The following is a 13819-nucleotide window of genomic DNA, read 5'->3' on the forward strand; positions in this document are numbered from 1 at the left end:
GGCAAAAACAGCCAGTAGCGCATGCAGGGCAGAACTCAGTATCCATTTATTATCAAAATTCAAAAGCGAGCGATCGGATTTCATAAACATCTTTGATCCAGTGACACCCACTCAAACTCTAACAAGCCCTGCGAAGCTGAACAAAGATCAGAGTCTCCTCCTCCAGCTCGGTCTGAAGCTCCGGACACTAACAGCAGATCTCTGTGGCGGCCTGCTCTCCACTCGGCCAATTAATCTCAAAACAACGAGAAAAGTGCATTACATAAAGAGTGACCCAGCAGTTTTAGCCACAAAATTTGACGGTTGTCACAGATTTTGGGGAATGTGGAAGCAATACTAAATAAAGAGTAACCAAAATACTGTTGTTTTTATTGTGATTGTTCTGTGGTGAATGCAGTTTAGTTTTCACTGCAGAACCAAAAATCCCCATCCTAACAAATCATTTAGTTTCATATTTAGTGTTGAAATCTTTTTTCTTGTCTGAAAAGATGTGAAATAATCTGCCCGTGGGATGAGATAAACCCACTTCTTCCCGATACAGTTTATTCTAGAAATACACTTTATTAAAGAAAATAATGGAAATAAGATAATCAGGGGAAGAAAGTGGGAAAGTGGGAAAAACTATACTGAAGATGAGACTAAACAGATTAAGATGGAGATGCTTGCACTGTTTTCTCATCCTCTGCCAGCAATGCAAGGTATCCCCATTTTAAAAAAAAAAAAAAAAAAAAAAAAAAAAAGCTCAATAACCCCAATAAATGACAAGCATTTGGTTATTTTTGAAACAGCCCTTCAAGTCAGGGAGACCCATCATCTCCTATTCAATGGCAATTTAGACTCACGCACTGCCTTTCAATGGACATTTTACCTGCCTTTAAACATTACTGAACAATTAACATGTAATAAATAAAACTGCAAAAAAATAAAATTTACTAGCAGCCTATACTGACCTTTTCTTCATGCAGTGTGAGGTGGACAATGCTGATATCCGGTCTTAATAAAAAGCGTGGTATCTGCTGTCAACATCGGCAAATGGCGTCTAATCAGGCTAACCACTGTAGTGCACAGACATTGAATTGTTGTGATTTAGACTGAGAAAGATAAGGCGAATTAAAGACAGGAAGCGGGGAGGGAAGACGGAGAGATTAGGAGGAAACAAGAGTAAACAAACGAGAACCCGGGAAGGGAAATTGAGCAGAAAGAGAAAGAAAACAAACAACACCAGAATCGGTTTAATTGCTTTATTCACCGAGGACAATAAATGTGCAAGACTTTGACCGCTGATGCAGGCACTTTGAGATTCAGTATACTGTAAGACACAACAGACCCAAGGCTGTAAATGTCATGCTAAATAGATATTAGATATACTATCTACAGAGTGGAGTGATGAGGGGGGTGAAAGGGGAGAAAGGGGAGAGAGAGGGAGTGGTAGACGAGTGCATGCTTGACTACCCAGAAAAGAAAAGACCCTAATCTTGGAGGAGGCCAGAGTTGGCGCAACATTACTTTCTCTGTCTGGCCTCTTTAGCTCTTTTTTCTGCACCATTCCAATATCCTTCCTCTCTCCGGTCCTTCCTCCCCGTTCCCTCCCAGCTCATCTCTTTTTTTCCTCTCCTTCTCTACCTCGTTCATATCTTTCTCTCTCCAAACGTACACTCCTTGCCTTTTCCCTTTTTCCCTTTTCTCCCTTCCTCAATCCCTTTTTTATCAACAATTTAAATTAGATTGATGTTCTGGGACACAAATTCTCCACAGCAGGTGTTGGGTTCATTTGTGCCCGCAACTGTTTTAAAATTAATGTATCAGCAGTACAATAAGTCCAACGTGCCGACAGCTCAGCAGAAACAAATGCATTGAAATCAATGCAAAAACCTTTTTCTTTCTAAGTCAGACAACATTGGAATATTTTCCTCAGGTGGTGTTATTCATTTACTTGTTTTCTGAGAGAAAACAGCATCAATCATTGCATTGAAATCTTTCCAATTAGCTGACACGCTTACTTGTCTGGAGTGACTTACAGTGAGTGAGCAGGTCAGGGATCAGTGTTTTGCTGAAGAGCACTTTGACAGAAAACATGAGAGGTGATGGACACTGAGGTGAACCTGTGACCTTTTCGTTAAAAAAACGTTCTTGTGGACAAACAGGCCACACTGCCTGTCAGAGGAAGTCAAAAACAAGAGATTAGTCATCCCACGACCTCCCATCACATGTGTATAATGTTACATAAATTGTGGATTTGATTGCACTTCTAACTACAGATTTTTTCTCTGAACATGAAGTTTATAGAAAATCTGGAAGTTTGATTTGACAAATCATCAATGGAACGGTTATATGCAAAGCTGTCTCTCCTGTTCTCCTTCACTCCCTCTCACTGTATCCAGTTTTAAGTTATTCATGATAACATTTTCTGCAGTGTACAGTTAAACAACAGCAGCGATCATGGCTAAACTAATTAAAAATCGTAACTAATAAAAGAAACTGCAGATATAATTTAATTTAAATATAGTTCCAATAATGTTTTTAATGAAATATCCAATTAAGGGTGGATTATTCAATAAAGAAATGTGTAATTACCCAGAGCTGTTTTGCGTTTGATGAATGTTCTCTGTAATAGTCTGATGATATGTTGATCTCTCTCTGACACACACTCTCTCTCTCTCTCTCTCTCTCTCTCTCACCCTCTCTCACACACACACACAGTCACTATCTTCCTACATCTCACAAAAAGAGTCATGTTAAAGTGTATTCAGACCAAACGCAAAGTGAGTTTTTAACGTGGCACGATTACAAAGTCTATGCAAAGACGCGAATAGACGTGATCCACACGTGATCCATGACGCTTACATGCAAAATTTGCATCATTCAGATGAAATTTCTTTACTTGAGCGAAAAATTCACAGCCTTATGCACACAGGTCTGCGACACGAAAACACACTTTGCATTTTGTTTGAGGGTTGGAACAGACGGCCTGTGTGGTCGTATGGGTTGAAGGACTTGTTGCACAAAAATCAAAGAGAAGTTTTTCTTGGATACTCCATTGTTTTAGAGGTTTTTACTTATAGGTTTTGTTATATTTGTTTTCATTCAAATTGTTCCTGTCTCTCTCTGTTTCTCTTTCTCTCTAGCGGCCCCCAGGGAACCCACAGTCACCTGTCGGTCGAACACCTACCCAAAAGGTTTCTACTGCAGCTGGCACCAGCAGCACTCCACGTACATCCCGACTGAGTTCGAAGTTGACGTACAGTAAGTGCAGTTGTGTATTAACGTGTGCTTCCTCTATCTCCCTCTCTAAACTAAAACAAAGTCATTTTTAAACAAGCTTAGTGGTAGCATTTTTGATGAGAATTTATTTATTTTCAAGTTTTCATTCTAAGGACGACGTGGGTTGATCAATACTTCAAAAACAAAGAGGCAGAGCAGATGGCGGTAAATTGAAATGCTTTGAAACATCCAGAAAGATCAACAAATATTCCCACATCGTGTAAGAGCAGCATATACTACAGCCACATTCCCAAAAGGAGACGGGTAGTTGCGGTGTGACTTGAAAGGAAAGACAGATGCAAAAATAAGAGAGAACAGTGTAGGGAATTTAATATTCATGATTTTGACCATTAAATTGAGTCTCTTTGGTTGTAAGGTGTTGAATAACACATTTATGTGAACCCCCTGCTTTCACACTGTCTCCCAAATCCAGCTGAATTCTAATTATGATAAAAATCACTACGAATAGCAGCAGGAAACCAGTGTATTAACCGGCACCCAGTTGGTAAAATCAGCCATCCTGTTGTTTTTTATGACTGATCAGTTGGTTGAAGAGCAAGTTGTCAACAAACACTTCACAAAATTGTATTAACCCCTCATTCTCTCTTTTACTTGGTAACCCAAACCTTTTTTTTTTTTTTTTATAATACTGAGTTATCATATTTGCAACGTCATGATTCACATTAAAATGGATGGATGGAAATTCAGCTATTTTTGCTCCTCCACTTCCCCTTTGATATTCCTTGATCACAGAGCCCCATGAATCCCGCCACAGCAGGTGGACGCTGCCTTCATTAATGCTGTGCCATCGGTATATTGTATTAGAATAATAAGTGCACTGCAAAAAAAAAAAAAAAAAAAAGAAAATCATGCATAACAATCATTTAGTCATGTGTTCAGTGTTAAAATTTAATTGTTTTTTTAAAACAAATGAAAAAAAAAAAATCTGCCAGTGGGATACCATTAACCCCACTAGTTTCCAATGCAGTTTCACGTTTTTTTTTTTTTTTTTGCAGATTTTTTACTTTACTTTAACATAATTATATTTTGAGACTGGCTATGAGACTAAATAACTTTTAAAGATTTTTTTTTTTACAGTATGTGCTGTCAACTCACCACTAGATAACAACATGACAAGTCAACCCAATCAAGATCCAGTTCCTCATTTCTTCTGCAAGGGAGGGCAAAAATAAGTGGCCACTTTTTTAAATTTGTATTACTGGCAGAGGTTTTTGCAGTTTTGCTTTGCCTTACTGGGCACTCTCACAATTGCCTTTTTCAGTTCATGTGTCTCCTTAACAAAGACAGAGAAAGAGGGAATCAGAAAAGGGATTCATCCGAGTGTCAGACTAGACAAGTTCAACCTGATTTGAGTGTGAATATCGTTCGAGCGGCTGTGTATGTGGAGAATGACATGTTCTAAGAGCTGAGAGCTGTCGGGGTTAAACAAGGTACAAAGGTAGCACACACACAGATCTTTAGGACGATGTAGAGTAATCTGCGCTGATGTCCTACCTTTTTACCTTTGGTTATTTAACACTGTAACTTGGGATTTTGGTTTAACATCATAAATAAATAATGGGAAGACATATCCTCCAAACATCCTCCAAACATCTTACTACAGCTGAGAGTTGTCATCTGGATGGCCCATATTTTGTAGTCTGATCCCAGCTTTGGAGTTCGTTCTAATGCCTACAAGCACCCTATCAGTTTCCCCCATAGGTCGTTTGTACAGCAGTTTATTACGACCTGTAGTTACATTTTGAAGTTAAGCGACCTCTAGTGGTCCTGTAGATAATGACACCGTGATGTAGTGGTAAGAAAGCAACAAAGTCTGTGTAAGGACGATGGTTGGGTGGAAATTTGGTCAATCGACATAACTTTCACTCAGCTGTTCAAATCCAAGGTAGAGAAGAGTTTGTTTTTAGGTAGCAAACATTAGCTGGCTAATATTACCGAGCGTTTTGTAACCTTAACCCTGACCTTTTCCTGACCTCAACCGTCTATCTATCTATCTGTCTGTCCTTCTCCAGCCATAACCAGCGTGCCTTGGAGGTGCAGAGAGACCCGGTCCATAAGAACCGCTGTCATGTACGTTTTCCTGAGGTCTTCTCCAGCTTCCCCTACAGGGTTAACGTCACAGCCATCAACGATCTGGGAAGAGCTTCAGCCGCCATCTCCTTCGAAGAGTCCAATATAGGTAAGGCAGATGTTGTGTGATGCACCGTACTGTGCTGTTGTGTTTTGTTTTGCTGTGTTTGCAATTGTTTTTTTGTGCTCTCTCTTTGATTTGGCGGTGAGATCGTTGGTGTACTTGTAGCCGCTTCCTCCATCCGCTGCTCATATGCTTTCGAACACAACCTCAGGTCTGAGTACAAAAGGTGTTGCAAGCTTATCTCTGTTTGCACATACAGTACATGGTGAAAGGATTTCAATCAGGAGACACTATAACAACAAAAGAGAGAAGGATAAAGATATTGGAACAGGCTGAATTTTTTAATGAAAATAGAATATAGTCTTTAGCGCTTATACACCGGCAGAAATTACATATAATCATAGGCAATCCCATGGATTATACAGCCTGCATGAGTGTAGGAATCACCCCCAGAGCCTGGACTCTGGTGGTGATGGAGAATAATCGATCGATGCATCTGGGATGTCTTCCTGCGTGATATCTTATGGTCTGAGGAACTGATTGGAGAAGGGCCAGGCACTCTTCATGAGGTGGTGGGCTGCGAGAACACATCGGTGCGGAAATGACAAATGAACGGCAGCAGAGAAAGACATTCGAAGGCAAGCGGATGATTAGCAAACAGTGCCTGTGTCAAGTTGTGATTAGCTGAAGACATAACGAGCGCTTGTGACTTTGAAAGCATACGCAAGTAGACAGTCTTCCTGATTGAACTCTCACTAAGCTTCATTTATATGTTTTCTGATGAGCTTGTGCCTCAGGGCAAGAGCCAGTTGTATAAATTTGGGTGCTGGGTTTAAAAAAAAGTTTAATTAAGTTGAGGATACCTTGCCAGTTTGAAAATTAAACCATTATTACTCATTCAAGCCGCAAAATAATAGCTCATTCATTAGGGTACTACTGAAAACACTTTGAGTTTAGTTGAAGGGCAAAAACAAATTTTTTCCCCATGCAATAATTTGACAAACATTTGGAGAAGAAAAATAGCACGACTACAATGCAGAATGTCAAGGCATCCCTTCAAGAATGCCAACCCTTGAGCAATGTTAATGCATTTATTGACCGCAGATGACTGATTTCATTCACTTCTGGTTTCCCTCAGAGATCCGCTGCACCAAGAGCAAAGCCGTGTGCCAAAGACAAAAGAAATTGTAATTTCAATGGCCAAATAAATGTCACCCAGTTGAAAGGAGAGTGCACAGCTTTTTTTTCCCCCGAACCATCAGTGTAGTCCATTAGCGAGAAACTCACAGAGTGTGCACCCTTTCTTTTATGTCCTTATTAAATGCTCCAGATAATATAAACACACTACCTTCAGCCCATTTCTGCAGCTAACAGTAATTAATTTGGATGGGAGGAGCTGGGAGTGGGTATGAGACCCACAAATCTGTTTCTTTACTCAAAAACATCTGCTGAATGAAATGTTATTTGCCAAGTAAACACTTTTCCATTGTGTTCGGTGTAATAAATTGCCAGGTTAGTTGTCTTCATTATTTATTTTTGCTATATACTTCCCTTCGCCTGGTCGCTGGTCAAAGGATATTAAAGAACTCTCGCTCAAGTATCTTCAAAAAGCGCATTTTGCATTGTGAGGTGGTGTGTGTGTGCGTGTGTGTGTGTGTGTGTGTGTGTGTTTTCCCCACTTAGATTGCAAAGAGCTACATAATAAAAGTACGGTACTTAGAATTCATAACTGACTCGGATTGGAAAGCATTGGAGAGGAGAAATTCATTTTAAAGAAGGAATGAGGAGTACTTTGATAGATAACTGAAGTGCTGCCAGCAGTCCTCAGCTCTCTTGTATTGCTTAGAGCGAGATAGAGGTGTGTGCGTCACGTAAACACACACACACACACACACACACACACACACACACACACACATAGAGTACTTAAAGACCTCTATATGTCTAGTATGGAGCATCGAGTGAGTTTGAAGTGTATCGGTTGAGAGGTAAGATATCGAAAGAGAGAGATGCTGTGTGTGTGTGTGTGTGTGTGTGTGTGTGTGTGAGCGTGTGCGTGAAAGTAACCAAATGAAGCGGTGACATGCTCTGTCAAGCCCTGGACACTGGACTCATGAAAATGCTAATGCTAGTAGGATTAGCGACTCAGCCAAGGAAATATCCTGCAACTATAGGCGATAGCAAAATACCCTTCCGCTCTTGCCCTCCTCTTTTCTCTTCTTTCTTCATGCCCTTCTTTATGCGCCGATTTTTTTTCTTCTCTCTCTCTCTCTTCTCATCTGTTCTTTTTTCTTCCCATCTTTTTGCTGCTCACATCCTCTTTCTTTTCTTCTTCTCTTCCCCTTCCTGCCCTTCCCTTTCCTCCATTCTTCCCCACTCCTCCTCCTCCTCCTCCTCTCCTCGTCGTTTGCCCTTCCACGCTGCTCCTCTTCCCCCCCTCTTTCATTTTGCTTGTCTCCCCCTCTCCCCTCCTCTTTTCCTTTCCTGCATCTTTAAGGGTCTTTCACATGCCATTCTAAATTGTAAGTCACATTCATTTACAGGGACAACGAGGCAGATCGTAAATAAATAAAACAATTTCATGCTTCCTGGTGCACTTCTGAATTCTGAGTGGGAGTAAGACGATTCTCAACTGTCCTTGTTCATCCAACCAAAGCTGGGATGAAATTAGATGAGATGAGATTTTGTGTGTATGCGTGCGTGTGCATGTGTGTGTGTGTGTGTTCTCACATGTGTGTGTGTCATGCACGTTATGGGTACAGTTACAAAGAGCACCCTCTAGCAAGATCCAGACTCATCAAATGATAAGTTAAAGCCTTCTAGTGTCAGGATGATCAAACGATGACTGATCTTGTCTCAGTGCAAAGGATTCCACAGTTCAAGCATTTTGCCTTACAACAAAGAACATGTGACTTGCACATGGATTTAAAACCGTTCGATTTATGTATGGAGAAAAAAAAATTGCGGGACAATAATTAGCGCACAATCGGGAGGTTTAGATTGTTCTCATGATGCTGTCTATGCGGCTGAAATTCCTTTATATTGTGATCTTGTGCTTTTTGAAAGGAAAAAAAAATTAAATCCCTTTACATGCATACCTGCTGGCACCCAGAATGTCTCTGACTTTAAAAGGTTTAAAAGCATGACTTTACATAGTGAAAAATTCAGCTGTTCAACATTTTTTTTTTTTTTTTTTTTTTTTTTAATCCAGCCAGTTTGTTGCTCCAGCACTTAAGATCTGGACCCCAGATCCTGGAATTAAATTAGCTAAATAAAAAGGACGATTAAATGTTACTGAAAGAGGTATGTATTTTTTTTTTTTTTTCAAGCAAAAAAAATCCATTTATAAAACAAAAATAACAAAGTCAGTATGAATATTCATTATACAGGCTAGAGATTAGTTGCTCATACCAATGAAAAAAATATATGTAAGCTCGTCAAACTTAACCATGTTGCTCTGATGTGATAAATTACCTTTTTTGTAATACAACACCAGGTGCAGATTGAAGGTCTTATTCAAATGACCAAGATCCATAGACAGACAATGTGTTTTTGTTATTTGTTTGCTTTTTTGTTTGTTTGTTTTTTTAGGATACTGCTGGATCCAGAACCAGGATCTGGTCCACCCCAATGTAATGTTTCATTTTAAAGCAGTGGGTCAGGGTATCTGCAATACTTTTTTTTTTTTTTTTTTTTTTTTTTCTGGGTTCCAGGAAACTGTCCACCTTCTTTGACATCCTTTAAATTAATACATCTTGAAAAGCAGGACCCTGAATACCGAATGAAATGAAACTTGGGTCTGTTTTGCAGTGTTTGCATAGTTTGTCGGATTTAAGTCATCAGTGGTGAAACAAGTGAACCGGAGCAGCCCGTTGTGGTGCTTGACTATTCATGAACCGCTGCACTATCGTTGACGTGCTTATCTGTTTTTACACTATATTTAACTTGCATGCCACTGAGTGTAATTTCCTGGATATATAATTTACAACAAAATTACCTTGGCCTTATAGGCATTCTGAAAACAGCAATAATGTGACAGCAATGCCAAAATATTTTCATACTTCCACATCACGGCCCGTTTCCATCTTGCTTGCTGATGATCGGAAGACTTAGTTTCATTTTCTCCGAGATTACCATCTAAAATTTGATCATGGTCCATAGACTGCACTGACTGATGAGCTGACTTGTTATTCAAGGCCATGTTATCGGAAATAATAATATTTTTATTAGGGCAATTTTTTTGCTGATCCACACTGGATAGTTTTTGCTCCATGCCCCCCATCCACAAAGAAAGTCAGTGGTCAGAGTCAGCCACAGAGCAGCAACTAATTCATTAAGATCAATTATGTAAATCAAGTCAAGCCTGAGTCACAGCTGTACTCCTACACACAAACAACAGACAGCACAGGTGAGACAACAGGCTGGTTTCCGCGCTGTAGTTCAGCCAGGAGATGAAGAGTTATCTGTGTTCATTTGGCACCATCCAAGGTTCCACATCATTTTTTATCTCATCAAGCAGTTAAAATATAATGCGACTTTGCAGATGAGAATCTCTTGCAGTCTCATCCTGTAACATTTGAAGAGAGTAACTCTTAAATTTAACACTCTTTCTGGGGCTGAACAATATGGATAGAATCAAATATGACCTTTGGCCAGTTACCTTGATACTGATATTGTGACAGTATTTGTAGGGACTATTGGTGCTTTAATAAGGTATATACACACTTTTTTTTTTTAATATAAATAAGCTATAATAATGAGAATATGATGAACAAGCAGGTAGATGGAAGTAGATGGAAATGGCCAAATAAGTTCAGAGAAATGCATTCCTTTACTGTGTTACAGTCTTTAAAAACAGTAAAATCACAATATCCAGATTCCCAGACGATTTCTAGCCCCGTATCACAATACTGATATAATACTGATATACTGTCCAGCCTCATCTCTGTTGTTGTTTTATTATTCTCTTTGTTATTTTCCCTGTCGGTCTGTTTTGCCTTTTAACATGTAACACAGTAGACGTGCTTCTTCTGGACTTTAAATAACTGTCCATCAGACCCATCTATTTTTATTATCTCATCCGCAGTTTTTGCACCTCAGCATGACCATCCCTCAAAATGTCTTCTGGTTGAAGGATACAAGAAGACCGTGGGATCTTCAAGCAATTGTTATTATGGAATTGGCATGATTAAGAAACTATTAGAACAGCAGCAAAATTATATGCAGCTTAAATCCTCTGTGTCAATGCGCTTTTCAGTTTTGTTCGCTAAAATTCGGGTAGATATGAACACCTTAAGAGGTTCACTCCAATACGCTGTTTTTTTTTTTGTTTGTTTTTTTTTTACCATATTATGAGAAATCCAATATCCAGGGATGGGTAGTGCAGAATAATTGTACTTGAGTATGTTGAGGACAGTTACTTATTCAAAAATGTACATGAGTATGACTACAAATTACCCTTTAGGAAAACTATTCAAGTAAGAGTGTAAGAGTATTGTATTTGAGTAATGAGTACTAGATACATTTTTAGTTTAGTCTATTTTCATGCCATGTGATAAAATAAGGAACTGTGATTCAGAAAGCAATTTAACATCATTTATATTTGGTTTGGTCACCTGTCAGACCTAAATACGGCCTAGGATTGCTCTCCGCGGCCTCTGATTTGTTCGTTTGACCTTTCATTGCTGCTGTCTGACCAGTTTGACTTGGAGTTGAAAAGGTCACTGACTCCAGCACGACCTTCTTCTTTAAACACTCCACTTTCCCCCATTTGTTCCCATTTTTCATGTGTACTTTTATCCAGCACCTAGTCTAAAATAGGTCAGATGTGCACATTGCTGATCATTCATTCATTTAAAAAGAGATATTGTGATCTAATGACAGGAAACAAAAGATTTTATCCTTCACTCAGACCTAGATGCAGTAAATGACAGGTCTGCTAGTTTGCTAATAGTATTGCATGACTGCTGTGCAACTGCTGGACAGTTGCTTTAGGTGAGAGGATATTTTTCTTCTTAGACAAAGTTTTGCTCCCTTTCCAACAGAAGGTGCACACACAGTTCAGTAATGGTCTCCAAGTACCACTTTGAAATATTATGTCACAATAAACCAGTTCAGTTATCTCTGCAGCAACTGTGAAAAAAGTAGGCTATAGTGGCTGCTGCAGTATTAAGGGAGGATAAGCAGAGGATAGGGCTCATTTTAAATCTCCTACTGTAGCTCCTACTGTAGTCCTCTTTTAGACAAAATACCTATGAGAGCAATGTAAGGCATGGAATAGTGGCAAAAGATAATGGGGATGCAAATTTAAATGGATGCAGCCATGGGAGATACATTGTTGGGATGCCACAGCAACAGGATGTCATAAAACTGCAATTTTATGATCGCAGATCAAAAATGTGTTTTACCTGTCTTACTGCATGTGGCTGTATTTACTCACATCTCTGCCCGTATTAGTGTTTTCTGCTTTGCCTCTCCTATATGTGTTGTATTGCACATACATGCAGATTCAGTGTTGGAGGCAGCACATTACAAAGAAACATGATAGAGTACTCAGATTACCTTTTTGTGGTAACTAGTATCCCGAGGTGTCAGTTTTTCAATTTAAGTAATCGGTTACTTTGTTACCTTTTCAAATAATCAAGCAGTTGCTTTACAATATTTATTTTTTTAACCTGATTATTTTGTTGGCTCAAAAAAAAAACAACAACCATTGTTTATGCACTTACGCTGTTTAGGTTTACTGCTCAACTAATGGCGGACACAAGAGTTAACATCATGTACAGTTTCTTATCTTCTTATCTTCTTTTCTTTTTAATTTGAGAGTGAAAAGGACAACTCTGTTTGTCAGTGCTGTTATCACCCTGCAGAGTTAATCACAGGCTGTAGAAGTCTATGCAATAAACTATTGTAGTAAGACAGGGAGAAAGAACAATCAACATGCACAAGGCATCAAGAAGGATTTCTATTTTTAGTTCTGTTTTAGTAAAGTTTTCATAGTCGATAATGCTATAATGTTGCAAGCTACTTTTAAGGGTGACATTTCCCAGCACTGGTCAGATTACAGTGTAAAGTATGGGCTTTAACCAGTCTAGGTTTTTAAGGCCAGTGCTGATACTTTTATTTTGAAGCTGTTGATAGCTATAGACATACTATGCTGACATTCAGTACCTTTGAATTTGTGTTAAAACCTCTCAGGAGAAAAGTGGGAGATAGGAGAAGGAGGGGAGACAGGACAGTAGGTACGTTCACACTGATCTTATGGAAGTGCACACACACACACACACACACACACACACACACACACACACACACACATACACACACACACACACACACACACACACACACACACACACACACACACAGTAGGCCTATTCATCATGCCTTCCTGTGATGACAGTCTGACAGCTTCCCAGCCAGGCCCAAGTGATTTCTCTTTTTCTCTATTCATTCCCACTTTGCATTATTAGCCCTGAATAAAAACTTAAAAGCTCTGTAATATTATGTTCCAGCCCTCCACCCTGCTCTGTTTTCTCCCTCTGTCTCAGTCAGTCTGTCTCTCACAATCAGACGCTTTAATCAGAGTCTGTTGTGCTGAACTAATCCCCAATATCGGTGTCCTTAAAAAGAAAAAGAGAAAGAAAAAAAAAGTTTGTAGCAGCTGAGCAATGATTTGTCACAATGTAACACAATGCCCCTGTAAATGGGTCAAATGTAAGAACATCATGTTTTTACATCATTATTATATTAACTGACATTTAAATACTTTATAAGGGATATCAATTATTTTTGGCTGATTATGTGGCTGACTGTTGAAATCTTGCTCTGGGAATAGTGCATGCGTACAGGCCTTGGTAAATGAAATATGTTGTTTTTCTGTGGCACTAAAGTCATAAAAAAAATAATACATTTTTGTATAGTATAGTTTTTAATGACCCTAAATATGGAAAGTGAATGACAAGACATATGCCATGTTAGATATAGATCACCCGCCTTTCAAAGAGAGGGATATCATCTCCTTTTTTTAATATGAAGAACTTTTTTTGAACAATAAAACTTTGGTCTCTGCTGCAAACTTTTCTGCATGTCAGGATGAGCTTTAGGGTTCGGGTTGAAGCAGAGCCGTTGGTCTGTCTTCCTGCAACCTGGAGGGAATGCAAAATCCTTCCAGTCCAACATGTATTCCACTTTAGCATTGAAGAGCAGCACAGTATGTCTGTCAGCGAGGAGCGTTTCAGATCTCCGCTGTCATCTTGGGACCTGTGTTGGTGCTTTCGTATCAGTGAAGTCCCCTGGGCCCATTGGCTCACTGGCTTTCAAGCTCGTCCTCGCGGGAGCCACATTTTCCAAGATCTTTTTTCCACAACCCAAACTTTTTTTTTTTTTTTTTGTCCTTTTCTT

At 39.3% G+C, this 13819-nt stretch overlaps 1 protein-coding gene across 1 annotated transcript in view; it reads left to right on the top strand.

Moving 5' to 3' along the window:
• cntfr (ciliary neurotrophic factor receptor) overlaps positions 1-13819 on the top strand; it is a 260246-nt gene that overhangs the window by 199382 nt on the left and 47045 nt on the right. Inside the window, exons 4-5 of the mRNA XM_030064630.1 lie at positions 3126-3243; positions 5295-5461. Coding sequence (XP_029920490.1) covers positions 3126-3243; positions 5295-5461 — 285 coding nt within the window. The remainder of the gene's footprint in view (positions 1-3125; positions 3244-5294; positions 5462-13819) is intronic.

This window comes from Myripristis murdjan, chromosome 12 (assembly GCF_902150065.1).
Source record: "Myripristis murdjan chromosome 12, fMyrMur1.1, whole genome shotgun sequence".
NCBI classification, from domain to species: domain Eukaryota; kingdom Metazoa; phylum Chordata; class Actinopteri; order Holocentriformes; family Holocentridae; genus Myripristis; species Myripristis murdjan.